Source organism: Vulpes lagopus, chromosome 11 (assembly GCF_018345385.1).
Source record: "Vulpes lagopus strain Blue_001 chromosome 11, ASM1834538v1, whole genome shotgun sequence".
NCBI classification, from domain to species: domain Eukaryota; kingdom Metazoa; phylum Chordata; class Mammalia; order Carnivora; family Canidae; genus Vulpes; species Vulpes lagopus.
Window position 1 is genome coordinate 93,946,494 of NC_054834.1, and position 27,669 is coordinate 93,974,162.

The window sequence follows — 27,669 nt, forward strand, 5'->3', positions numbered from 1 at the left end:
ATACCATTTTCCTCTCTCATCCCTAGTTTGTTTGGCTGATCCTAATTCCCCCTTCATTCTGTAGGTCTTAGTTTAGACATCTATTCTTCAGGAAAGTCTTTTCCTGAATTGTAGACTAACTGTATTTTTCCCTATAACTTCTTGTGCTTTGGCTATCATAGCCCTATCACACCCAGTCTTCTTTTATTAATCTCAGTGGAGAGAGATACTATATAAGTTCTGATTGATTTACCTCCGTATTCTCAAACTTAATAGAATAACCTGGCCCTCAGTAAGTGCTCAATGAATATTCGTTGCTGAGTGAGTCTCAGGGAAAAATAGAAGTCCTAGTCCTTTTATTTCACTGACGTTTCCAAAGTAGTTTTCACAAGAACAGTAGTATTTAAAGCAGTGCCAGGAAAATAATAATTTTGATTAATTGTATTCTGCATATTCATCTTCTGGTTTCAATAAAATAGAACAGTGATTTTCATGTTTAAAAAATTTTAAATTCCAGCATCACTGAGCACTGTCCCGTTAATAGCAACTGCTCATTAACTCTTGGTGGCAATAGTTGTCACTCAGAGAGGGTTTTCTAATCTTAGGTATGGGTATTTGTAAAAGTCCCAACTTCGTTCAGTTATACCTCTCATCCTATTAGAGGCACTAAAAGAGAGTATGATTAACATTGTGGGTCCTGTTCTTATATATGTTTAAAAGTTAAGAGGTGGGTAAAATAATTTCATGGACTAAAACGTAAATTTAATATATGGAAAGTAAGTGCAATAGAAGCCTCTCCACTGATGAGTTTAACAAGTAGATGGTTAGTTGAAAAAGTTGGTTAAAGTGAGGAATCATAAAAAGGATACATAGATGTATTAAACAATACACTTTAACTTAAAATACAGAGATGCATATTCATTCTCTAACCTGTTGATTTTGGGCAAAGCATTTTTAAGATATAGTTTCCTTGATTGGAGTTCTCCTTCATCTTTCTTATATGTACCACTTCTGCAAAGCATCATCTGTGATTTCCAGTTTCAGTTTCTTTAGAGTTAGAACATAAAGATCTTTGTGAAACAATCTGAGTGTAAAATTCTAGGTTTTTATGATTTTTCTCCAAGATTTTTTTAGCATTTTCTTAGGCACTTTTATTGTCTCTCAAACTTATGACCCAGTTTTTGTAATATTTGTCTTTATGTATTCATAATCATCAGTTTATGTATGTACTTATAATTTAAATTTTAAAATAAGAACAATTAGCATGAACAGAAACAAAAAAAAGACTCTGGATAAGTATGTATTTTGGCTTTTATGTAGTAGGGAATAGGTTAGTAGCTTTGAGCACTCTGTATACTATAAATATTAGTATGTTTTATAGTAGGAATGGGGGGCTCATTTGTCCAGTGAATCAGTTAAGTTGGAATAGGTTAAGAGAGCTAATGCATATACACTCTAATTTCTAATAGTAAAGATTTGTACATGCCTAATCTTTCACCACCCACAGTAATGTAATTAAACTTTAGGATTTTTAAAAAAGGATTAAGAAGTTTAGTTACATGTATCTTTAATTTTTAGAATACTGTGTTTGCCATAAAATTATATTTATATATTCTTTGAATAGAAGAAAGCAATTATATAATCCATATCTTACAGATTTGTTTGATAAGGTGGAATGAGATTAACCTAGGGATAAAGATATTTTACTGATTGGAACTGAAGATATTACATTATGTTAAAATCAAGGAAATAATAAAGTTTTATGAACATATACTTAGCTCAATGTCATGTAGTATGTTAAACTAATGTGGTAATAATAATTTTAATAATGTAATGTTATATGTTATGTGTTATGTTAATGCTTCATTTAATTCCCTTAAGATACATGTCTTTTCCCCATTTTATGGACGGGGAAATGGATTCAGAGTCTAAGTAACACATCATATGGCTATAGTTTAAATTCAGATATCCCTGTTTCTAATGTGTATAATGTGTATCATTGGTTTGTTTTTTTTTTAAACTTATTACTGGGCTGTGTCTGTCTGTTTTAGATGAAGAAAATAGTTTACATGTGGTAGTGAACTGTGGAGAAGCATTACTGAAGAATAACACTTACTGGCCTCTTGTCAGTGATTTTATTAATATCCTTTCTCATCAAAGTGTGGCTAAGAGATTTTTGGAGGACCATGGTTTGTTAGTTACATGGATGAACTTTGTATCTTTCTTTCAAGGTATGAATTTTACTTTTTTGGTTAATTTTTTTTAGTTTACAAAATGCGTAATGCAAAATGATCAGATATACTAATTAAAAGATAGCACATTATTTGGGTTACATGTGAAATGTTTCATTTTAATTAAGATTTGTAAGTACTTTAATCAGGTGTTCATGAAGATATATTAGAGTCATGCAAAATATCAAATTATTAAAAAGGAAATGAGTGTAGTATTTTAGCACTTTAAATCATTAATCCATAAATTTCTAATCTACTCAAGAAAGATTTATAGCACTTGCATAAAATTTCAAGTAGCATCAGTTAAATAGTTTTGACTTTCTTGTTTAACATATTTAGTTATATAACAGATAATTCACAAAGTGTAAAAACTTCTGAAAAGACTATTTTATTTTAAATAATTTATTTATTTTTCTAGATATTGTGTCATTTATGCTGTTTGTGCGCATCAGAGTCTTTGGTGCTAGGAAGTATTTTACTTGATTTTAATTTGAATACTTGCTCCCATTTGGCAAGGTTTATATCTGCTTTAATTTTTGCAAGGTATGAACTTAAACAAGCGAGAACTAAATGAGCATGTGGAATTTGAGTCTCAGACCTACTATGCTGCCTTTGCTGCTGAACTTGAGGCCTGTGCACAGCCAATGTGGGGGCTCTTATCCCATTGTAAAGTTAGGGTATGTTGAAAATATTTTTGTTAATTTCTGTCTTTACCTTTAAAAGAGTGATTTAAGAAAAAGATTTGTGAAAACATTGACTTGTTTACTCATATATAATAATGGGCAATGTTTAATTGTGAATTCAGTTTTGTGACAGCTGACCTCAGACAGTAATTATTATTCTCAGGCAGATTGGAGTTCATTATATTTGTCAGATCCTTGTAGTCTTCTCTTACCCTGAATAGTGTTTGGAACTTTATTAGAAGTCTCCACATTTATCTTTGTTGCTTCATTTTATCCATTATGTTAGTTAGTTGCCTGATGCTTTTTGTCTTTCAAGGAATGAGAATAGTTCTTAATAAAGTTTATATTTTTAAGATTCCAAGCACAAAGTATACACTTCATACAACTTCCAGTTGTCTACAAAAGGAATCTTGAGTAACATAGCAACAATATTAATCTTATAATTGGTTAAGAAAATGATCACTTGTAATTGCATGTATTTGTGTCCATATACAAATATATTTTTTTACTTTTGCATTTTAAAGTATTGGTTTGATGGGTAGTCTCCACAGTCTTGGATGATCTAGAAAAATGAAATTCCCTGACTGAGGTTTTGCTATATGGATCCTATGAAGACCAGCTGCCAACTGTATTAATAAGGATGCTGGACAAGATTTTATAGTGGAAATATTTAGAAGTCTTGGATTTTGACCTTATCTCTGCATTTTTCTACTTAAATTGCTTGGTCAACTCATTTAGAACTATTTGAACGTCTCCGTCTTTCTCCTTAGTTTTTTAGAAAACAAAGCAAAAGAAAATGGGACACTAAAGCCTGCCCTTCTTCACAGGGTTGTTATGAGGCCCTCCTCCGTATATACTTTAAATATATGAATTCCTTTAAGCAGATTCATATTTTCTTTCATGAGTTCGGCTATTCTCCAAATGCATGTGACTTACAACTTTGTTAGTGTAGCCAGGTTCAGATTTTCAACAGTTCTGGCTATTCATGTCTATCTCCTTAGAGGTACATTAATTTTCTCAAGTCCCTAATTAATGTATTAAATTCATCTGCCCGTACTGTGTCCTTTACATCATTTATGGTATCTGAAAATATGTAGTTATCTAATACAGAAACTTTCTCTCATGTGCCAGTTGCATTCAACCTGTAATCAGATACTATGAAATTTCGTTTCTGTTCTAGAAAGTCTTCCTCCCACTTCCTTCCTGTGTTTTAATTTATTTCTTTATATCTTTAAAATCTGGGTTGTTAAGATAATTTAACTGGTTTTCCTGCCTCTAGATTTTTTTCTACTCTAACGGGTCCAATACTTAAATTACTTTTCTAAGCTCTGTGCGTATCTCTCCTTTGCTTAAGAATCATTACAGTTCTCAACTGTCTACAGGGTAACATCTGTGTTTTCTATAGAGACATTTAAGATCCTCTATCATTTGCCCGTAACTTGTCTCTCATAATTCATCTTCCATCTCTACCCCTTTGTTTATCTATATCTTCACTGGATTAAATATCATTCTTCAACATGTGGTGTCCTCCCTTGATTCCTGTGCTTTTGTTCAAACTAGTCCCTTTTTGTATGGTCTCTCATGCTTTCTGCCTAGTCTTATGTGAGAATTATCTGGGAAGCTTTAAAAATATATATGCCTAAGCTCCACTGTCAGAAATTTTGATTTCTTTGGTGTGCAGAAGGACCTCGGCAGTGATTCTAATCAGAGTGAAGAACTACTTGTGTTAGCTCTTCAAAAATGCTACTCAGCTGATACGTAACCTGCTCATTTAAGTTCTTTCAGTCAAGTTTATGATTCTAGTTTCAATGTTTTCATAGTATTTTGTTTAATTTCTGCTGTAGCATTTATAAAAAATAAAAAACCCTGACATATGAGGTTCATTTGTTCATTCACTAAAAAAAGTATTTGTTGAATGCTATTCTTATGCCAGACACTATCTAGATACTTGGGTTTTGGGTGTTGAAGAGACACGATTCTTGTTCTCATGGGGCAGTCTAATAAAGGAGACAGATGTTAAGTGGGTAAACACACAGATTTATTTTGTAAGTGCTCTATAGGAAAACAGGTTGCTGTGAGAGTAATGAGTGTGGGGACTGATTTGTCTTGTGCTCAAAACATAAATCAGGATTAAGGTTATAAATTTTAGACCCTTGGTAATGTAAATGATATTTATCACCAGGGGGTAAGATAAGATAAAAAAAGGAGAGAAGTGGACCCTCAAGAAAGAACTAACATTTTGACATCAGAGATAAGGATGCGGAGAAGAGCCTTAGGAACATAGTATCATAGAAGTCAACAAAAGACAGTGATGCAGCAGGGAGGTTGATAGGATATTAATATGAAAAGATCAGTATTTGAAGAGGATTATTCTGACAACTGTGTTTAGGATGAATTTTGATTATGAAATTGGGGTTATGTTTATTTCTGATAATGAGAACTCATTGTTCCTAGATAGTAGTTTAATTTTTAGCTTTGAAGGGCAAGATTGCAGTGTGTTATAGTTCCATTAGCCTAAGAAGTGAAGACAATAGAGAAAAACAAGTTTATATTGTCCTGATAGAATTTGAAAGTAGTTTCTCAGTTAAGTAGTATTTAGTTCCTAAAATAAGACATTTTCTTGATGAGCACCTACATTCTGCCAGACGTTCTTTACACTATATTCTTCGCATCATATTCTTATCTAATCTTCACCTCTTATAAAGTAGATACTATCATCTCTTTCTTTCAGAAGTTAATAAGTTGCCCATGTTCACACAGCTATTAAGTAGAAGCTGAATTTGAAATCATTTGATTTCAGAAATTGTGCTCTTTCCCACTTTGCTGTAATTGTCTGTTAAAAGCAAGAATGTCTAGAACTTTTTACCAGTATTATTGTTGGATTTTAGAAATTTAGGCTACATGAAAGACTATTAAAGTAAAAAAAATTAGCTATTTTCTTGTTTCTATTCTCTAATTATCAAATACAAAACTAAAGGATTACTGATAAAAAAAACTTATGAGATAACTTAACTTTCTTTGTATGATTGCCCTTAATGCTGTTTGGTTCTTGAAAATGTTAAGGGGTAGATAAACAATTAATACCAGATTGATAACAGATATATTGAATAAAAGGATGGCACATTTCCAGAATCTTACTTTTTGCCTTCCTAACGGAACTGATAAGCTGTAAAATCTCCATCTAGTGGCAACGTTAGGTTACTGCAGACTACAGAAGTGTTTGGCCAGGACCCTTTGGAGCACTAAACTGCTTGTCACACATAGTGCTAGATAAACTACGACACAGAGCATTTTACGAACATTATTTCACCTGCTTCTTTCGCAGTGCTAGGAGGTAGATAGTACTATGTCCATTTTTACATATGGATAAACAAACTAAAAAGGTTATAAAACCAGTAAGTAGTACCAACATGCACACTGAATGTTTTTGGGTGGGTCTGTTAGTGGCGGGAGATGGGAGAGCGATGATCTGCACATGATTATTAAATATGCTGTATTTAGGAATGTAATTAACTTGTCACCTTTTTTAAAGGCCCTTGATACATGCTTTTCAAATTTTTCTCCAGAAAGCTCGTATCAGTTTATACTTGTACCAAGAGGATGTTATGATACACATTTGCCCAAACCCTTGATAAATTGGGAAAACATTTGATTTTAAATGTTTTTTTATCCATGACTTATCTGCCACATATTTTGGTTATGACACAGTATTTATGGTAACTTAAAAGTGCCATTAAATTTTTTCAGTAAGAAATAAGGAAACATAATCTGTAAAATAATATTTTTGTAAAGATAAATTCATATAGGATAGATTAAAACAGTGAGACTGTTGGCAAGGAAACTAGATAAGTGATATTTGGTCTGGAGGGTAGTAGAAATAAGAGTGGATTTACATGATAATATTAAGGAAGAATTAACAGGATAAGAGACTGAGCAGGGTAAAGGAGAAGGCAGCAATGGGAGACTTTTAGCTTTCTTGAAAGGCACTGAGTAATTTATATGTACAGCTAAAGATTTTAACCTGTTTGACTTTGATGCTGCCTGTACTTTTATTATACATTAAGGCCCCAAAATGTCTATTTTTAAAAACTTTTAAAATTGAGATCAGATTTATACAACCTAAAATTCTCTATTTTAACCATCTTAAAGTATACAGTACAGTTGTGTAGGATAGTCACAAAGCTGTGCAACTGGTACCACAAATTCCCCACTAATCGCCCATCCTCTAAAGGAACCTCATACCTCCCAGTCCCAACTTCCTCTTATTCCCTGGAAACCACTGCTCTCCCATCTGTCTCTAATTTGCCTGATCGAGTCATTTCATGTAGGTGGAATCATGCACTATCTAGCCTTTTGTGTTTGTCATCTCTCAATTAGCGTAATGTTTTCATGGTTCAACTATGTTACGGCCTGTATCAGTACTTCATTTCTTTTCATAGCTGAATAGTAATCCATTGCATAGATATACCACATTCTACTTCTTCATTCATGGATTAATGTCATTTTTTAGTTACTATGGATAATGCTGTTGTAAACATTTGCGTGTAAGTTTTTGTGTGAACATGTGTTTTTAATTCTCTTGGATATATGAGAGTAGAATTGTTTGGTCATATGGCAACTCTGTGTTTAACTTAAAGTGGCTGTACCATTTTACATTTCCACCAGCAATGTCTGAGAGTTCCAGTTTCTCCGCATCCTTGTCAACACGTTTTATTTTGTATTTAAGAAATTAGAGCCTTCCTAATAGGTGTGAAATGATATCTAATTGTGGCTTTGATTTGTACTTTCCTAATGATTGATAGTGTTGAGCATCTTTCATGTGCTTGTTAGCTATTTGGAGATCTTTAGAGAAATGTCTATTCAGATCCTTTGCCCGTTATTGTTACTAGTATTTTTTTGAAGAGAGGTTATCATGATTTATTGTGCCATTTAACTTAATAGTTGCCTATGTCACTGGATTCATTTCTCTATACAGCATTATATTTTCTTTCAGAGTATGTTTATTTTAAGTGGCACACACTTATCCTTTCTTCTTCTTAGTTAAGCTAAGATATTCACAGGTTGCTTATAGTGCTTAAGTGTTCTGCGTTCCTTTTTTTTGTTTGTTTGTTTTTATTTTTTATTGTGGCAAATATGCATAATGTAGAATTTAATTGTGGTTAGATGTGCGATTCATTGACATTAGATACATTTCTGTGTTGTGCAACCATCACTGGCATTCATCTCTAAGACATTTTTGTCATCTCCAAGGAAACTGTGCTCATTAAATAGTTAATATTAAGGAACTTATAATATTTTTGGAATGTTTTCAAATGGAACTTGATATGCATCCCATAGAACTATTTCAGTTTTGATTCATTTTCAAGAATATTATATAAAACATAGCATGTTCTCATAATTTTCATAATTGTCACTGGTCATTACTATTGTGAAGAATTTCTTAAAATGGCAAGTGTGGTTATTTTGATAATATATATTTACCATTAAATATATAGTTTTTAGGTATTACACATAATTTTGAAGTTGAAAATATGCATATTTATGTAGTGTAAAATTTGTATAACTTACTATTTTAGGAAACTCAAGAGTACACCCGAAATGTTGTTAGATATTGTCTTGAAGCTCTTCAAGATTGGTTTGATGCTATTAACTTCGTAGATGAGGTATGTATATTTTTGACATACGTACAGATACTTAGAAAATCTCATTTAACACTGAAAATAATGAATATCTTTTCATGGGGTATGGGAAAAAAGTCAGAATGAGCATAATACCATTAGGTATTCTCCTTTTTGAAAAAAGGAGAAGTGGTTTATCAGTTCTTTGATGTTTAGGAGATTCTAAAGCATACTAATCACAATTGCTATTTCCTAGGGAAGAGTATAATTTCTTTTTATAAGTGTATATGTCTCCATATTTCTCAGGAGCAAAAATTAGTTTCATTTGGAGAGGTAAAAGTGACAGTGTAAATGTGAATGGGTTAGGGGAGATTAATGGAAAGGATGTTACAGCTTCATTAATTGATCAGTTTCCTCTTGTGGGCTTGAACAAAGGTGATTCTTATTAATAATGAGCTGAGAAGAGTTGGCACAGAACATAGTCTGTATAAATTAAACAAGGGTTTGCTTGTAATTAGCCAAGTTTCCAACCAGAAGTGCCTTTTACTCCACTTATGAAGCAGGTTCAGAATATGCCATTTGCATAAGGAAGACCATGTTTCAGACAACTCCAGCTCCCCCATCTGATTTCTGAATCCTGGGGAGATGGAACTCCTGCTGTCCTTTTTTATTTTTTTAAGTTTTTAAGATTAATTAATTATTTTTAGTAAGGTAGGGGGATTTTTCGTTCTTTTCCTTTGTCTTTCTTATAAAAATTTTTTTTTGATACAATCACAAACTTAGTGAAAAGCTAGAAGTGGAGTACAAAGAACTTTATTTTCTTGAACTGTTTGACTTGATGCCTTTTACTCCCAGATACTTTGGTATGTATTTCCTACAAACAAGAACATTGTCTTAACAACCAGATACAACTACAAAAATTAGGAGGTTAACATTAATATATTATTACTGCCCAGTCCTTAGAATTCCTTCATGTTTTACAGATTGTCCAGTGTTGTCCTTTATAGCAAAAGGATCCTATTCTGAATCCCATGTTACATTTAGTCATCATGTCTTTAGTCTTCTTCTGGAACAGTTTCTCATTTTGAAGAGTACAGCTAGCTCAGTTATATTGTAGAATATCCCTCGGTCTGGATTTATCCCATGGTTAGATTCAGATTATGCCTCTGTACTTTCAACTTGCTTTACTCCTTTGCCCCCTCTAGGGTTAGTCACTCAGCTGGAGCTTCTCTTATACCAGTTCTCATTGGTATTTGAAACTTATGGAGGGATTATTGAAATGGTAGCATCACTAAGACAACACTTACATAAACTTGACTGTCAGGCTCTATTCTTTGTGTGATGTGGTATGTGTGTGTATGTATGTATGTATGTTTGGGAGATGGAGTAGGGAGGGATGTTCTGAGATGAAGAGAGTTGTGAGCTAGGCAGATACCACAAAGGTGTCTCACAGAGTTAGAATAGAAGCAGGGACTACCATTGAAATCTAGGCACTAAATGTTGAGGGCCTGAGCTAAGGTTACTTACGGGCAGTGTGGAAATAGAGAAGGAGGTAGATTTAAGAGATACCTAGAAAATCACCCAGAAGGAGAAGAGTAGAAAGCTGAGAATGGCATCTGACAACCACCAGTATGTATGGCAGCAGTGGAAGAAGAGTTTGGCAAGTGGCTAATCTGTGACATTAGAAAAGGAGGGGTTATGGAATGTAACACTGCAGAAGAGTGCGAGTTTAGGAAATGCTAAAGCCTTGAAAGACAAGATAAGAGTCCATGACTTTGTAGTTAATAGCACTATGTTGGGTACCATGTTAAAGATAATCCTCACAGCTATCCTGCTTATTATCCCTACTTTATAAGTCAGGCATTTGGGTACAGAGAGTTTAACTTGCTCACAGTTTATAACTAGAGGTGGCAGGGTCAGGGTTTGAGTTCATGAAAATCTAGCTTTTAGGAACCTACTCTTTTTTTGTTGTTAAGATTTTAACATTTTAATTTATTTGAGAGAGAGAAAGCAAGCATGAGAGAGAGAGAGCTAGTGAGCACGATCAGGAGGGAGGGGCAGAGGAAGCAGCAGACTCCCCCCTAAGCAGGGAGCCTGATGCTAGACTTGATCTCAGGACCCTGGGATCATGACCTCAGCCGAAGGCAGATGCTTAACTGGCTGAGCCATCCAGGCACCCAGGAATCTGTACTCTTAACCACTGTTCTTAATGCCTTTGGCGGAAATTGATGGAGATCCTTTTTTTTTTTTTTTAAAGATTTTATTTATTTATTTGATAGAGAGCACAAGCAGGAAGGGCAGCAGGCAGAGGGAGAGGCAGAAGCAGGCTTCCTATTGAGCAGGGAGTCCCATGTGGGGCTTGATCCCAGGACCCTGGGATCATGACTTGAGCTGAAGGCAGATAGATGCTTAACCAATTGAGCCACTCAGGTACCCGAGGGAGAGTCTTATTTAGCTAGTTAGTATAAAATATGTTGCTCAAATGATTATGGTAATGGGAGCAAACTTATTTTTATTTTTAATTGTAAAATAAAAGTAACAGAATTTACCATCAACTGGGGGTGCTTGGGTGGTTCAGTTGGTTGAGTGTTTTCGGCTCAGGTCATGATCCCAGAGTCCTAGAATCGGGGATTTGCATTGGGCTCCCTGCTCCTGCTGGAAGCCTGCTTCTCTCTCTCTCCCTCACCCTCTGCCTGCTGCTCCCCTGCTTGTGCTCTGTCAAATAAATAAATGAAATCTTAAAAAAAGGGCACCCCCGGTGGCGCAGCGGTTTAGTGCGGCCTGCAGCCCGTGGTCTGATCCTGGAGACCGAGGATCGAGTCCCGTGTCAGGATCCCTGCATGGAGCCCGCTTCTCCCTCTGCCTGTGTCTCTGCCTCTCAGTCTCTCTCTCTCTGAATAAATAAATTTAAAAAAATACTTAAAAAAAAAAGAAATCTTAAAAAAATTGCCATTAACCACTTTTAAGTATATAATTCAGCAGTGTTAAGTATATTCACATTGTTCTGCAGCTGATCTCCAGAACTTTTCATTTTTCAAAACGGTAACTCCTTATTTTCTCTTCCCTCCCAGCCCCTGAGAACTACCATTATATTTTCTCTCCATTATTTTGACTATTTTATGTACTTTATATAAGTGGAATCTGTATCTTTTTCTGACTGGCTTACTTCACTTAGCATAATGTCCTTTCTTAGATGATGTTGCATATATCAGAAATTCCTTCCTTTTTGTGGGAGGCATTATTTATTAGAACAAATTTCTGTGGCCATTTATTCGCATATTGAGGAGGTTGTTACTATATTTGTTTTGAAAAAACCTCAGGGATGGTGACATATTGCAGTTCTTTTAAACTCTAAATTATAAATTTATACCGATATTACATTAGCATAATTGAATGTTCTGGATAGTTTTTTTTTAACTCTACCCAGAAAATACTTGTAAAAGTATTTAAAAACAAATAATACTTTTTTCATTTTTCATTTTTCTTATTTGTTTAAGAAGGACAATGGTGGTGTAGTTTTTTTGCCCTATAGTGATAGAACAATCCATGGGATTTATAGATTTAAAATACAGTTTTGTAATATTCACAAGAATGCTAAAGTTCCTTGATATATACTGGATATGGAGACTGTGTTTAGTGTGGATATGGGGAACATCTTACCCAGCTTGTGAAGGAATACAGGGAAGCCCTTCACCTGCACCCCACTTTATGACTGTGATCAGGGTCTCTTACCACTCTGAATATAACATGGAGTCCAGACTGGCTCTTCAGTTCACTATTTGTTAAATTTAGGAAGATATTTAAGTTTCTAAGCTTGAATTTCCCTACTTATAACATGAGAACATTAATAGTTTCTGTTCCATAGGGTTTTTCTGAGGATTAAATGAGGTAATATGAATAAGGTCAGCTGTGATTATTGTTCTTATTATTATCATCATGTTTGATATGCATGCTTTTGAAGATTCCCAAATAGACTACGGTAAAGGGAAATCTGTTTCATCCCTTGTTCTGTGCTAGATGCTTCAGAGAATTAAGGGTTGAGAGTATATAATTTCTTCCTTTAGAAATTTGCATTTAGATATTTAAAATGGAATTAATTTTACCTATACAGTAGTTTTTTAAACCTATATCTTCTAAAAGTTTAAGTTTGGATTAAAACTTACAGGAATAAATCAGAGTGAAAGTATGGTTTTAGCATTTTGAAACTTTTGAACTTCTGTAAAACATTCTTTGACTTGTGGATTTCGTTTGTTTATTCCAGCCAGCACCTAACCAAGTCACTTTTCATCTGCCCCTTCATCGTTACTATGCTATGTTTTTGAGTAAGGTAAGACTATAATCAAACAATTATTATTACTTTTTTAATATTGGGAAATAAGTATTGAATTAGTAATTTTTTTCCCCATAATTTTTAGGCTGTGAAATGTCAAGAACTAGATTTGGATTCTGTTTTACCTGATCAGGAAATGTTAATGAAACTCATGATTCACCCACTCCAAATTCAAGTATGTATTCAGGCTTTTAAAAAGTTTTGAATTGAATTTCTTAGTTATGTGATTCTTCTTTTATTTTATTCTTATGCCTTTACATTGTTGTTATAGCCAAAATGTTTGAAAAGTTTTTTTAAACTTAGATATTTTTGCTATATTATATTTTGGTGTTTTTTGTTCTTTGAAATTTACACTTAGCTATAATTTCCCCAGGAATTCTTTTCATTGTCTTGACTTACAGGGAAGTTTTTAACATACTATACAGCACTATTTTTTTTTTTTTTGATAGGAGACCCAGCAGATTTTTCTAGTGTTAGTACTATTTCGATTTAATTATCCATTGTTGTTTGGGGTAACTTGCCTACTTGATTCTTAGTTTTCCCATCTGGAAAATGAGGGAAAAGAGGATTTTTGTGCATAAGCACTATTGTTTCTTTCAGTTCAAGTACTATAATTTTGTGGGCCAACCTTTTATGTGTATAGAGGGACTTGCACTTCAGTTTGTTTTTCTTGGCAATTTTATTTATTTTATTTTTTAAAAAGTTTTTATTTATTTGAGTGAGAGAAGGGTGAGCACACATGAGCAGGGGGAGAGGCAGAGGGAGAAGCTGGCTCCCGGCTGAGCAGGGAGCCATACATGGGGCTCTCTCCCAGGACCCTGGGATTATGACCTGAGCCTAAGATAGTTGCTTGACCAATTGAGCCACCCAGGCATCCTCTCCTTATTTTTTAAGTAATTTTAAAAAAAGATTTTATTTATTTATTTGAAAGAAAAGAATTAAACATTAACATAATAAAACATTTTTATTTGACTTTCTTACCTGCTCATTATTTGAAAAATGGCTAGTCTGGAACAATTAGCTTTGTTTTATGCTTATTCCTGTGTTTCTTTAAGCATTATATAGGATTTTCTTTTTTGAGAAGGAAAGTTAATATGTTATTGATTCCTCCTGAAAGATTTCATTGAAAATTGTTATGTTTCTAGGAATCATCATGGAAAACTAACTAAGGGGGATGCCTGGGTGGCTCAGCAGTTAAGCATCTGCCTTCAGCTCAGGGTGTGATCCTGGGGTTCTGGGATCGAGTCCCACATCGGGCTTCCTGAATGGAGCCTGCTTCTCCCTCTGCCTGTCTCTGCCTCTCTCCTTCTGTGTCTCTCATGAATAAATAAATAAAATCCTTAAAAAAATAAAAGAAAACTAACTCAGGTATAAAAAAATCCCCCAAGAGAAGAGATTGTATAAAGCATAATGAGCATTTAAAAATTTCGAAGTATGTATTTGAATTGAATATTTTAAACTAACATGGGACAGAATGTTAGGCTCATGCTACGATCAGGTTATAAAAGATTTTGAAATGATTGTTCAGTCTAACATATTTTTTATAAAGATTGAAGTTAGAAGACTTCTTTGTCTAATTTATTTTTATTTTATTAGGCAAGTCTTGCTGAAATCCATAGTAATATGTGGGTAAGAAATGGTCTACAAATCAAAGGACAAGCCATGACCTATGTCCAGTCTCACTTCTGTAATTCTATGATTGACCCTGACATTTACTTACTACAGGTAAGTCAACTTGATAATGCAGATACTCTACTTTAGAAGTGTCTCATTTTTATCCACAGAATTTAGTTTATAGAGGTGACTCAATGATGACATGAAGTTAGTGCCACAGGGGAAGCATTAGATCTTGGTCAAGAGGCAGGAATAGGAGCAAGGAGAAATCCTAAAGCAGAACCTTTTTTGGCATTTGCATAGGAAGGGCAAGGCATGGCAAGGCAACAGTTTAGGATTGGTTAGTTTGAATAATAATAAGAATAACAATAATAATAATAATTATTATTATTATTCTGGTGGACTTTGGGGCATCAAGGCTGTCCCCAGCTGTCTGGTACCTGGCCCCAGTTTGGTTTAGGGCAGGGGCAATATTGCCTTGGTGTGTGAGAGTTAGATAATAGGGGTGATTGACTTGCCTGTAAGAGGTTTGCTCCTAGGTAAGTTGTTTACTGTCTTTAGGAATATCGTTAGTATTTACTGTCTTTATAGCTAAAGAGAGGGTTAGTCTCTCCCCATGTCTGTAAGGCCGCCCAGGTGTCAAAACATGGTAAGATACAGAACTCAAGCAAACCACATGATTAATACAAGAAATAAAACAATATTGAGAAATAAAGTTTCTGGGTTTTCTTTTCTTTTTTTTTTTTGTCTTTTAAAGGTTTGTGCTTCTAGACTTGACCCAGATTACTTTATTTCATCTGTCTTTGAAAGGTAAGCATAATTTATTAAGACAGATATTAGGAAGTATTTGGAATTTAAGTTGATTTTGTTTTAACTTAAAAAAATCTGTCTCAAATATTTCTTATTATAGATTTAAGGTAGTGGATTTGTTGACAATGGCATCACAACATCAAAACACAGTACTTGATGCAGAGCATGAGAGATCGATGTTAGAAGGCGCTCTTACATTTCTTGTGATTCTTTTAAGTCTTCGTTTACATTTAGGTAAAAAGCACTCATACTAATGCTTGGATATTAACTCTTCTCCCTGTCTTCCCCTCTCCCTGTGGTAGTAACTGGCTTATGGAAAAGAGAAAAGGATTTGGATATATTTAAACATTGTTTGAAACTCTTTACATTTTGTACAGTTGTTACTCTTTTTAGAATGTCGTTTAAAAAATCCTTTACTTAAAGGGAGCTGCAAACAGCAGGTTAGTTAAACTGGTTATATTTGGGGCATTACAGTCTTTGTTCTTTAATTTTTGAAGCACCTCATTTTTGGTAAAACACCTTAATAAAAAGTATGGTAAGTTGTTTCTTTATAACTTACATATATTCAGATTTATTAATTCTCTTTTTAATTGTTATAGGGATGTCTGATGATGAAATTCTCAGGGCAGAGATGGTAGCCCAGTTGTGTATGAATGACAGGACACATAGTTCATTGCTGGACCTCATATCCTTTTAAAAGTTTACTTTTCTGTTAATTATAGAATCTAAATAATAAGTAGTTTTGCCCATTTAAAAGTATATCACTTTTGTGATTGAAGAATATTTTTGGAGTTGAAAAATAGTAAGGAAAAAGAACATCAGTTGTTCAATTCTGCATTCAGGGCTTATGGCAGATATTTTTGTCTCATTGTTAACCTCTCAGGGAGCTCGTTAGCCTTGGTTATTAGATTTCAGAACCGATGGCTCTGGGCACCTGAGGATCTGCCCTTGCCCTTCTAGGATGATATTAGTGAAAGGAAGCTGGACACTTTGTAAAAAGCAGTTAGGTCTACTTTATCTGTATACTTAGGTTGGAATTCATGGTTAAAATTTAGACGTATACCATAATTATTGTCAGGGTTTTAAACACTTTAAGGATTTTCTTTTTGTTTCTTAGAATTCAGTCTTAAACCAAGAGATTTTTTAAAAATTTATTTATTCATGAGAGAGAGAGAGAGAGAGAGAGAGAGAGAGAGAGAGAGAGGCAGAGGCAGAGACACAGGCAGAGGGAGAAGCAGGCTCCATTCAGGGAGCCTGACCTGGGACTTGATCCTGGGTCTCCAGGACCACGCCCTGGGCTGAAGGTGGCGCTAAACCGCTGAGCCCCCTGGGCTGCCCAAACCAAGAGATTTTTAAGGGCAAAGACTATCATCTATGAACTTCAAAAACTTTGTTCTTTGAGACAGAGCATACAATATACACTTTATAATTTTTAAGTTATTAAAATTTTAGACAAAGATTGTGTTATTTTGTGATAAAATTTATTTTGTAAATTTTGGACTAAATTTACTTTGTATGTTATGAATATGTTTGGAATAATTGGCAAAAATTTTGTGAAATAATTCCTATGGAATGCCTATTTGATAACCTTGAAGATTTTCATAAGCAGTACCAATTGATTTTATTTGATGATTTCATTCAACTATTATATAATATGTATCAGTGCTGTAACAGAACAAAAGTATTCCTCTGTAACTTTGAATTAAAATTAATTGATTAATTGATGTGAAATCAATGGGAAAGGATCTTTATGGTTTTCTGATTTTCCTCTTTGTAAAAATTTGTTTAGCATCTTTTTCTTTTTTCTTTGAGGATGACATTTTGTGTTTTTGGAAAAATAATCTTTGCTCATAAAAATCTTGGCTAATTTTTAGCATATTGTTTTGATTCTCTAAGGGAAAGTATAACATTTGTAAAATGATGAAAATGGAGATTAATTTTAAAAGATGTTTTCATTTTCTGAAATTTGGTTAATTTTGGTGGAAATAAACTTGGGAACTATTTTAGCATATAACTTATTAATAGGCTTCTAGATTAAATATTTTAAAAATTCACAATTAAAGTTATTATTGAACTCTTGTATTATATAGCCCTCTTGTGGTCAATTTTACATATTACAGTCAATTACTCGAAGCAAAAGTAGTAGAAACTAGAGTACCTTGGTAATTTTACGATTAAAAACTGGCTTTTTGGTATTATTTTTTTTTCTTGACACATAAATCATATTCCAGAAAACCCAAATCCCAAAAGTGGCATTATTCCAGGCAGTTATAGCTTTGAATCAGTTCTATCAGCTGTAGCTGATTTTAAGGCTCCTGTTTTTGAACCTGGAGGTTCAATGCAGCAAGGCATGTATACCCCTAAAGGTACGTTTATATACTTTAAGATACTATTTCAAAATTGGTTTTCTGAATATAAGTTGTATACACTGAAAGGAAAATGTTTTGCTTTTTATGTATTCAGCTTTGAGTTTTTTGGTATATAGTGATACTGCTTCCATTTATTTACAAATCTATGGTTTTATGTTACAGCAAGCTTTCTTAGATGACTGTTTTAGAAAAGGAACTTTATATATGAATTCTAGTTCATTTTTATAAGTGGATGAACTCTAAATGAACCAGAAATTATAAAACTATATACTTAAAGTTTTAAAAAATGTATTTGCTCTCTAAATTTCATTTTAAGATAGTTCTCACTACCCCAAATTTAACTTGATACCTTTAAAATTAAAATCTGTATAGAAGATTGATTACATTTTCTTAAAATTTTTTCCTTAAGTGGTTGGTTTTCCAAGGTTTTCTCCCTGGCTTCATAGATGATATGCTTGATAAGAGCCAGAAGTAGGTGAAGTCTTCATTCAGTCTTGTCTTTATCACTTCCAGGTGTTCACTAATCTAAGTTAAAATTTTGAAGGAAGTAGCACTTACATGCTTCTTGACTTCTTTAGCACGCATTGTGTAACTGAAAAAACTGATGCCCACATTGAAGTTGTAAATAACATATACTGTGTTTGGCAAAACAGCAGAATAAACCTGATCATGTGGGATTTTTTTCGAGGAGTCCACAAAGGTGAATTCATAGTCTCTGGTTGCAGTGTGTATTCCATTAAAGGAAAAGCACAGTGTTTATTGTAGCGAATACTTTGTATCTAAAGTTTAGTTGAATTTTTGAAGTGGAGCAGCATTCTAGTATAGTACAGCACTTAGTAAGGTATAGTGTGAGGATTACCTCTGTCATACTCACTTGTGGTCCTTATTAAAAGCACTGGGTCCTATGCCTCAGCCTCTGCTGCTCTCATCAGGACCTCTGGGGATGAATTCTGGAAATCTGTTTTTTTTAACAAGCTCTGTAAGATGATTGTTATGCACAGTAATGCTTGAGACACTGAGATGGAGCACTGGGCTTTTGAAGATTAGAGTCAAGAAATTAGTTTTCATATTCAAATACAGTATTGAATTTTGTTAGCTAGTATTGAGAAAAGCAATTTCTTAATTTTGTTTTTGTTTTTTTTAATTTCTTAATTTTGGATTTTACTTTTATTTGTAAAATGGAAGAGTTGGAGTAGATGAGAGTTTTTAAATTAAAGCTTTTTAAAAGTGGTTGAAATAAGACTTTAGTTTTGAGAAACTAAATCTTAAGTAAATCTGTTATATAACACCAATAAAAACACATTTGCTCTTGTTAGAGTCAATGTGGGTAGTGGACATCGCATTTCTCATCTTTTTTGTCATCTTCTTGCTCCTGAAGTGGCCCCAGTTAAACTTCTGTGGAAAACCACAGAACACTAAAGTCTGCTAAACTGGTTAATTGCTGAAGTTTTCTTCTATTGTTATGGTTTTATAATTCTGATAAAAGTATTGGCATTTTAATTGTACAAGTTAATAGATTTAAAAATGAAGGACAAGAAATCATAATAGAAATAATAACAAAGGTCTTTTTCTTTGATAAGGCCTGTCTTAAGGATCTTGTGTCATACTTATAATCGATAATTTAAGATGAATGAATAGTCTGTTACATGAAAATAGGGACAATTGTTAATTGTTTCTTACGCCAGGAAGTTGAAATTACAGTAGATGTATAGGAGGCTTAAAGTTTCTTGTTTTCTGATGTTAAGAATTTTGCTAGAATGAGTTAGGAAAAACAATCTAGGAAAGATACACTTTTTTTTTTTTTAAGATTTTATTTATTCACGTGAGGCATGGAGAGAGAGAGGCAGAGACACAGGAAGAGGGAGAAGCAGGCTCCATGCAGGGAGCCCAATGTGGGGCTGGATCCTGGGACTCCAGGATCACGCCCTGAGCCAAAGGCAGGCGCTTAACCACTGAGCCACCCAGGCGTCCCAAGTACACTCGTAAAGCAATGGTTTCTAAAATTATTATTCTTAGGCCATGTTGTAGATTTTTGCCACATCTAAATAGTATCTCTATTATTATATCATAGTCTGTTGTGTTTCCTTAAATGGATTCACTTTTTTAAATTTCACCTCATGCTAAGCATGATTATTAGTGAGATCATGGGTTTTATATGCAATGTATAATTTCCTAATACATGTTAAACATGATTATATAATTATTAAAATAAAAATCTTTGTATACTTAAAATCATCTTTGTACCACCAGTTGTACACATACCACACATGGGATAATGGTTCCTAATTGTGAAGTTGGTAAGGTGATCAGTGATCAATTTTAGCAAAAAAACAGAAAATCTTTTATAAGCCAAAAATATTACAAAGTAAGACTCTTGAAAATCAATAGCTCATTAAGTTTTTAATATAGCTTTCATATTTTTATCTTTGAATATTTTCAAAGTTGTTAATGCATTGCGTTTCTTAAATTCTATTGGCACTTTACAAAAAAAGATGAACTAAACTTTTATGGTGAAGTCTTATCACATTATAATGCCTTTTTTTCATTGTTAATAGTTTTTGCTCACTAGTTCTTACTGAACTTAAAAGAACATTCATCATGATGAAGTTATGATTTTTGAATTAGAAAAGTAGTCATAATATCAAGCTTATTAAAGCAAACATGTAATCATCAAATCAAACTATCCCATATATGAATTTAAAATATACTTAAATGTAATTAGTCATCAAATATTGACTTTATTCCTAAGATGTCAGTGTTTTGTTTCTACTTTCTTTTGAATAATAGCTGAAGTCTGGGATCAGGAGTTTGACCCTGTCATGGTCATTCTTCGAACAGTTTACCGTAGAGATGTGCAGTCTGCAATGGACAGATACACAGCATTGTAAGTCTGTTATATTAGTATAATGATGTTTTGTCTTTATGTCGAAAAATTTCAGTTATAACACAAATGTGATAAGCTATCATTAAAGTATACTCTTAGTCTTTAGGGCAGAAAATAATATTTTGAAATTTTAAAAAATCTGCCATATATATTTGTTCTCAATATCCTTGATCCAGAATCTTATAAATTTTATAAAATGTCAGAAATAGACATAAATAAAAAAATAACAAACTTATTTGGTTGCTATTGACCAGTGAAATGCCAAACCTAGTTTTTAAGTTGTTCTGCTTTTAAACCAGTAGAGGAGGCACAAGTTAAGAGAATGAAATTGTCTGTTATCAGAGGTGATGGGTACCTAAAAAAGTGTGGTAATGTTGCTGTGTTTTTCACAACTGGGAAAATAGCTGAAGCAAATTGAATTTTACTTGTAAATATTTAACAAAATGGTTTAAAATGTTGATTGCAGAAAAAAGTTTTGAAGAATATCTTTTCAGTGAAGAATTCATTTTTCTTTGCTGTTACAGACTATTTTTTAAATATTGTATTGCTGAATATCATATATCTTTTATCTGCTTTCTAAAGTATGTGTTAAATATTTTATTTATTTATTTTTATGTTAAATATTTTAAAACAAGTTTTAAATGATACTGATATCTTAGCTCTTTTATTCCCCCCCCGATGTCTTAGATCTTAAGAAAATATTTGTCTATCAAAGTATAAATATAAATATTGGGTATAACTGAAACTTTTTATTTGCCATGACATTGCACTAATACGTTGAATTTATGATCTATCACAGAAATATTTGAAATAGTTTGTAGTGTAGAATTTTAGCATACTTCTCCTTCACCCAAAAAAACAAAAAACAAAGCCTAGTTCAGCCATCAGCATCTCTACCTTTCTCTAAAACTCTTGGAGAGATAGTTTGAAGTTCTTTGTACTGTACTTTTTTTTTTTTTTTTTTAAGATTTTATTGTTTTATTTATTAGAGAGAGAGAACATGCATGAGCAGGGAAGAGGGGCAGAGGGAAAGAGAAACAGACTCCCCCGAGGGAGCTCGACCTGGGGCCCTGTTGCAGGACTCCAGGATCACGACCTGGGCTGAAGGCGGCACTAAACCACTAAGCCACCCAGGCTGCCCGTGATCCTTTTCTATTTGTAAGAAAACAACAAAAAATCCTTTTGAACAATTATGGTGAAAAATGATTGGATAAATTAACAGTTGTTTCTTCAAAATCTAGCTCGGGGCTAGGCACTTCATTAGGTAATTAGTAATTGCTAAATTAATGAAAAGTAAATTTCTTAAATTTTTATGCTGAGTGTTTAAGTGAAAATAAGCTATTTGCTGTATGTAATGTTTAGATGTGTAGAATCTTAGGATCGTGTTGTCAGAAAAGGCCTTCAAAATATACTATCCAGGTTCCATTGAAGTATCTCTGAGGGCCAGAGGGTGTTAGGCAACAGCAAGAGAAGACAGAGGTGGCCTGTACTGCTTTCCTCACTCTCAAGTACCCTTTAGTAGGCAGTTCAACTTTTAAAAGGAAAACAAAAACAAGACTACAACAATAAGGAACAAAACAATAGTTGGAAGACCATCCATTTAATTCAATATTATATTTTATATATGAAGACATTGTGGCCCAGAGAAGTTTAGTGAAAATGTTTGTTAATGAAACTTTTGTTTAGGCCATTTCCAACATGCAGATGTGATTTTTATATAGTGACTGTTTTAAATTCTGCTGGAAAGTAAGTTTTTCAACTATAATTTTGATATTTCTGTTGCTTCCTGTCTCCCATCTTGAAGGTTAACGACTGCCGGGCCACGTTTGAAAAGTATGGTGTATGAGTTTATGTACATTTTTGTCTCAAATTAGTCAATATTTATTTAAGTGTTGGTTTGAATCACTGAAAAATTTTTGCTCTCGTGTAGCTTTTCATTTGCATTATCCTACTAATGCTTTTGAAAAGAGCAGTCAGAATGATGTATCATTTGCTACCTTGAACTAATATATAAACTTTATTTTGGAATACTTCATTACTCTAGGTGCTGCATACTTAGGGGCTAGTGCTTAAAGCAAACAAACAAAATAGGCACTGAAAATGCTTATTTATGCTAGTAGGATAGTTGAAATATTTTATCATAAGCTGTTGGGGTTTTGAAAAATATGCTTGTATACAAATACTACAGTATTATGCAGAAACCAATGTTTTCTTATTTATTTTTTAAAAGATTTAATTTATTTATTCATGAGAGACACAGAAAGAGAAGCAGAGACATAGGCAGAGGGAGAAGCAGGCTACTCACAGGGAGCCTGATGTGGAACTTGATCCCAGACCTTGGGATCACTCCCTGAGCCACCCAGGCATCCGATCAATTTATTTTTTATGTTTATTTTTTTAAAGATTTATTTATTCATAAGAAAGAGAGAGAGAGGAGAGGGTGGGCGGAGAGATTCTTTTAGCAGAGAGAGGCAGAGACACAGGCAGAGGGAGAAGCAGGTTCCATGCAGGAAGCCTGATGTGAGACTCGATCCCGGGACTCCAGGATTACACCCTGGGCCAGGGCGCTAAACCGCTGAGCCACCCAGGGATCCCCTATGTATGTATGTATGTATGTATGTATGTATGTATGTATGTATATATGTATGTATGTATTTATTTAGAAGAATTTTTTTATTGGAGTTCAATTTGCCAAAATTTAGCATAACACCCAGCGCTCATCCCGCCACGTGTCCCCCTTGGTGCCCATCACCCAGTCATCCCAACCCCCTGCCCACCTCCCCTTCCACTACCCCCTTGTTCATTTCCCAGAGTTAGGTGTCTCTCATGTTTTGTCACCCTCACTGATATTTTCACTCCTTTTCTCTCCTTCCCCTATTTTTTTTTTTTTTTAAGATTTTATTTATGATAGAGAGAGAGAGAGGCAGAGACACAGGCAGAGGGAGAGGCAGGCTCCACGCTGGGGACTTGATCCCGGGGCTCCAGGATCGCTCCCTGGGCCAAAGGCAGGCACCAAACCGCTGAGCCACCCAGGGATCCCCCTTCCCCTATGTTTTTGTTTTTATTTTAATTTATTATTATTATTATTATTATTTTTAGATTTTATTTATTTATTCATGAGAGACACAGGGAGAGGGAGAAGCTGGCTCCATGCAGAGAGCCCCAAGTGGGACTCGATCCTGGGTCTCCAGGATCATGCCCTGGGCGGAAGGCAGCACTAAACCGCTGAGCCACCCGGGCTGCCCCTCCCCTGTGTTTTTAAACAGAAACTTAGTTTTATGGTATTCTTGAATCATAGATGCAATTCATTTCTCTGGAATCTTAATGGTAATTTTTTAATTTTAATTTTTTAAAAAGGATTTTTATTTAAAAAGGATATTTATTTTTATTTTAGGGAAAGAGAGTCTGTGCACATGTGCTTGTGAATGAGGAGTGGGGAGGGGGAGAGAGAGAGAGAGGGAGAGAATCTTAAGTAGGCTTCATACCTAGGGAGGAGCCCAATGCAGGCCTTGATCTCACAACCCTGAGATCACAACCTGAACTGGAACCAAGATTTGGATGCTTAGCTAATGGAGCCATCCAGGTGCCAGATAATTTTTTTTTATTTTTAAGATTCTCCCCCTCCCTTACAAATATATTTCCTCTAAATTAAGTTTTTGGTTTTTTGTTTGTTTTGCTTGTTCTCTGGCTTCCATGTTAGAGGCATTTTTTTTTTGGTTTGTTTTATTTTGTTTTGATATTTTGGCTATTCTCGATACTTTGTGGGTTTTTTTTTTAAGTTATTTATTTATTTATTTGAGAGAGCACAAGCACGGGGAGCAGCAGAGGGAGCAGAAGCAGACTCTTTGCTGAGTAGGGAGCCCAATGGGGGGCTTGATTCTAGGACTCTGGGATCATGACCTGAGCGGAAGGCAGATACTTCGATAAGCTTCTTTCCGTCATGAGCTATAATGCTGTTGACTTGAGTTCAGTGGTAATGAATCAATAGAATGGTACATCCAGAAAGAGGTAGAGGAAATTCACTGATCTATGCATGAGGTCATTCCAAAAAGTACTGAAATAGCAATTGTAGTGTGTGATGAAGCTATGGAAAGGTTAAAAGCTAAATTTGTGGACTTTTGAGATGATGACTGATAAAAAATGTAGTGTATAGCATAAAGAAATTCCTGTCACATTTAGCAAGGGTCAGAAAAATGTTAAACTTTTTTCCACTAGTGCTGGCTGACTTGCATGTTTCAAAAAATAATATAATGTGAAAATTTTTAAATTTTCAGGCAAGGCAGGTTCTATAGATCCTGAGGTAGAAGAATTTTAAAAATACTTGCTAAGAGTTATACAGAAAAGGGTCATGTGAAAGAGCAGGTTTTCATTGTTGATAGGACTGTCTTGATTTACAAGGACATTGGCAAATATAATGCAAATGGAATTTTGATTAACAAAATGACCCAGACTTGCAGGAACCTAATCTTGTATTTCTCCTAGGAGCAATGATTTTGTTTGTGGTGACTTTATAGAACATAACTACTTGAATAAAGGCAATTGACTGTATCAGGTATCTGTATATATAGATCTGTTTCTCTTCTGTTCATTCTGTAAATTAATCCCATACTATCACAAATATTGTTGTTTCTCTCTCACCTTTCTCCACATCCTCTTTTCTTCCTTCTTCTCCTCTCTCTTCTTTCTTCTATTTATAATATTTATTCTTGGCTCTTTGCCTAGAACTTTATGATGACCATGTAAACTTTATGATGAAACATGTTGGATTTTGATTGAAATTGTGCTGATTGAAATTAATTAACAGCATCTAGATTAATTCAGTAGAAATGCCATCTTTAAAAAAAATATTTTTGTTTATTCATTTGACAGCACAAGTAAGGGGAGTGGCAGGCAGAGAGAGAGGGAGAAGCCAGGCTCGGTCCCAGGACCCTGGGATCACAACCCAAGCTGAAGCCAGATGCCTAACCAACTGAGCCACCCAGACTCCCTGAAATGCCATCTTTTTAAGTTTTTATTTTAATTCCAGTTAACATACAATGTCCTATTAGTTTCAGGTGTACCATATAGTGATTCAGCAATTCCATACATCACCAGGTCCTCATCACAACAAATGCACTCCTTAGTCCCTGTGACTCATTTAACCCATGTCCTTCCACAGTTACCAGAGGGGATGGGTTAAATGAGTGATAGACCTGAAAAGCATTCTTGTCTCGTTTCTAACACCTTTCAAATGTGTCACCAATATATATAATGTTTACTTTAGTGGTTTTGTATCAGATTGAGGAAGATTTTTTATAGTGCAGCCCTACTAGGAATTTTTATTATGATTGAGTTTTTAATTTTATCAAATGCTTTTCTTGCATCTGTGTAGATGATGGTTTGCAATCCAGATATCTTTGCATTATTGGGGAAACCCAATCTTGTGATAATGTACTTTTAAAAAATATTGCTTGTTCTGGTTTACTCATTAAAAAATTTTTCCCCATTATACTCAGAGGAATATAGTCTTAGAAATTTTTTGTATCATGTTGTCTTTATATTGGTAACAGTGTATATTAGCATCAGGAATTATTTATGTATCTTTTACCTTTTTGCTATTTTCTAAAATGTATCTCAGGAGATTAAGATTATTTATTTTTGAAATTTTTTTAAGCAGCTTTATTTAGATATAATTCACTTACAATACAATTCACCCATTTAAAGTGGACAATTTAGTAGGTAGTTTTTAGTATATTCACAGAATTGTGCTATCACTATAATAATTTCTTTCTTAAAAGATTTTATTTATTCATGAGAGACACAGAGAGAGAGAGAGAGACAGACAGAGACAGAGAGAGACAGAAATACAGGCAGAGGAAGAAGCAGGCTCCATGCAGGGAGCATGACGTGGGACTTGAGCCCGGGTCTCCAGGGTCAGGCCCTGGGCTGAAGGTGGCGCAAAACCACTGAGCCACCTGGGCTGCCCCACTATAATAATTTCAAAACATTTTCCTTACTCTAAATTAAGAAACCCCATATTCATTTTCAATTAATTATGCATTTTCCCCAGCCCTCCAGTTGTAGATAACTATTAATCTGCTTTCTGTTTCTATGGATTTACCTATTTTGGACATTTCATATACATAGAATCAAATGCATTCTTTTGTGACTAGCTTCTTTTACTTAGCATAATGCTTTCAAGGTTCATCTACATTCTAGCATGTATCAGAACCATTTTTTTTTTTTTATTGCCAAACAGTACTCCTATAGTGAGGATATCCCACTTTTATTTATCCATTCATCAGTTAATAGATACTTGGGTTCTTTTCCCTTTGGGGTTATTTTGAATAATGTTACTATGACCATCAGTGTATAAATTTTTGTATGATTATATTTCATTTCTCTTGAGTATATGCCTGTGAGTGGAAATGCTAGGTCATATGGTAACTCTATGTTTAATTGTTAAAGGAACTACCAGATTGTTTACCAAGGCAGCTTCAGCTTTATAAATTCCTGTGAGCAGTGTATGAGGTTCCAGTTTCTTCTTCTCCTTACTAACACTTATATTCTGTCTTTTTGATTACAGCCATCCTTGTGGGTATGAACTGGTATCTCATTGTAGTTTTGATTTGCATTTCCCTGATGGCTAATGATGTTGAGCATATTTTCATGTGTTTATTAGCCGTTTGTGTATCATCTTTGGAGAACTACCGAGATTTTTTGCCCATTTTTAAAAAAATTTTTATTTATTTATTCATAGAGACACAGAGAGAGAGAGAGAGAGAGAGAGGCAGAGACACAGGCAGAGGGAAAGCAGGCACCATACGGAGAACCTGACGTGGGACTCGATCGGGGTCTCCAGGATCATGCCCTGGGCTGCAGGCGGCGCTAAACCGCTGCGCCACCGGGGCTGCCCTTTTTGCCCATTTTTAATTGGATTAACTTTTTGTTACTGAATTTAAAGAGCTCTATATATTATGAATACTAACATCAGGAATATGATTCATGAATATTTTTGCTATTCTGTCATCTGTGGGTTGTCTTTTCACTTTTTGAGTATCTCTTGATGCACAAAAGTTAACTTTAATGAAGTTCAATTTATCTAGTTTTTTCTTTTGTTGTTTGTGCTTCTGGTATCTTATCTATTGCTTAATCCAGGGTTACAAAGACTT

At 34.2% G+C, this 27,669-nt stretch overlaps 1 protein-coding gene across 6 annotated transcripts in view; it reads left to right on the forward strand.

Annotated features, from left to right (window-relative positions):
- Nucleotides 1-27,669, forward strand: part of UBR3 (ubiquitin protein ligase E3 component n-recognin 3) — a 233,161-nt gene that overhangs the window by 76,774 nt on the left and 128,718 nt on the right. For all 6 annotated transcript variants that reach the window (XM_041723097.1, XM_041723098.1, XM_041723102.1 and 3 more), the window contains exons 9-19: nucleotides 2,031-2,210; nucleotides 2,754-2,887; nucleotides 8,470-8,556; nucleotides 12,773-12,838; nucleotides 12,927-13,016; nucleotides 14,438-14,566; nucleotides 15,213-15,265; nucleotides 15,366-15,499; nucleotides 15,865-15,950; nucleotides 17,490-17,631; nucleotides 20,422-20,518. In XM_041723097.1, the coding sequence (XP_041579031.1) occupies nucleotides 2,031-2,210; nucleotides 2,754-2,887; nucleotides 8,470-8,556; nucleotides 12,773-12,838; nucleotides 12,927-13,016; nucleotides 14,438-14,566; nucleotides 15,213-15,265; nucleotides 15,366-15,499; nucleotides 15,865-15,950; nucleotides 17,490-17,631; nucleotides 20,422-20,518 (1,198 nt within the window). The remainder of the gene's footprint in view (nucleotides 1-2,030; nucleotides 2,211-2,753; nucleotides 2,888-8,469; nucleotides 8,557-12,772; nucleotides 12,839-12,926; nucleotides 13,017-14,437; nucleotides 14,567-15,212; nucleotides 15,266-15,365; nucleotides 15,500-15,864; nucleotides 15,951-17,489; nucleotides 17,632-20,421; nucleotides 20,519-27,669) is intronic.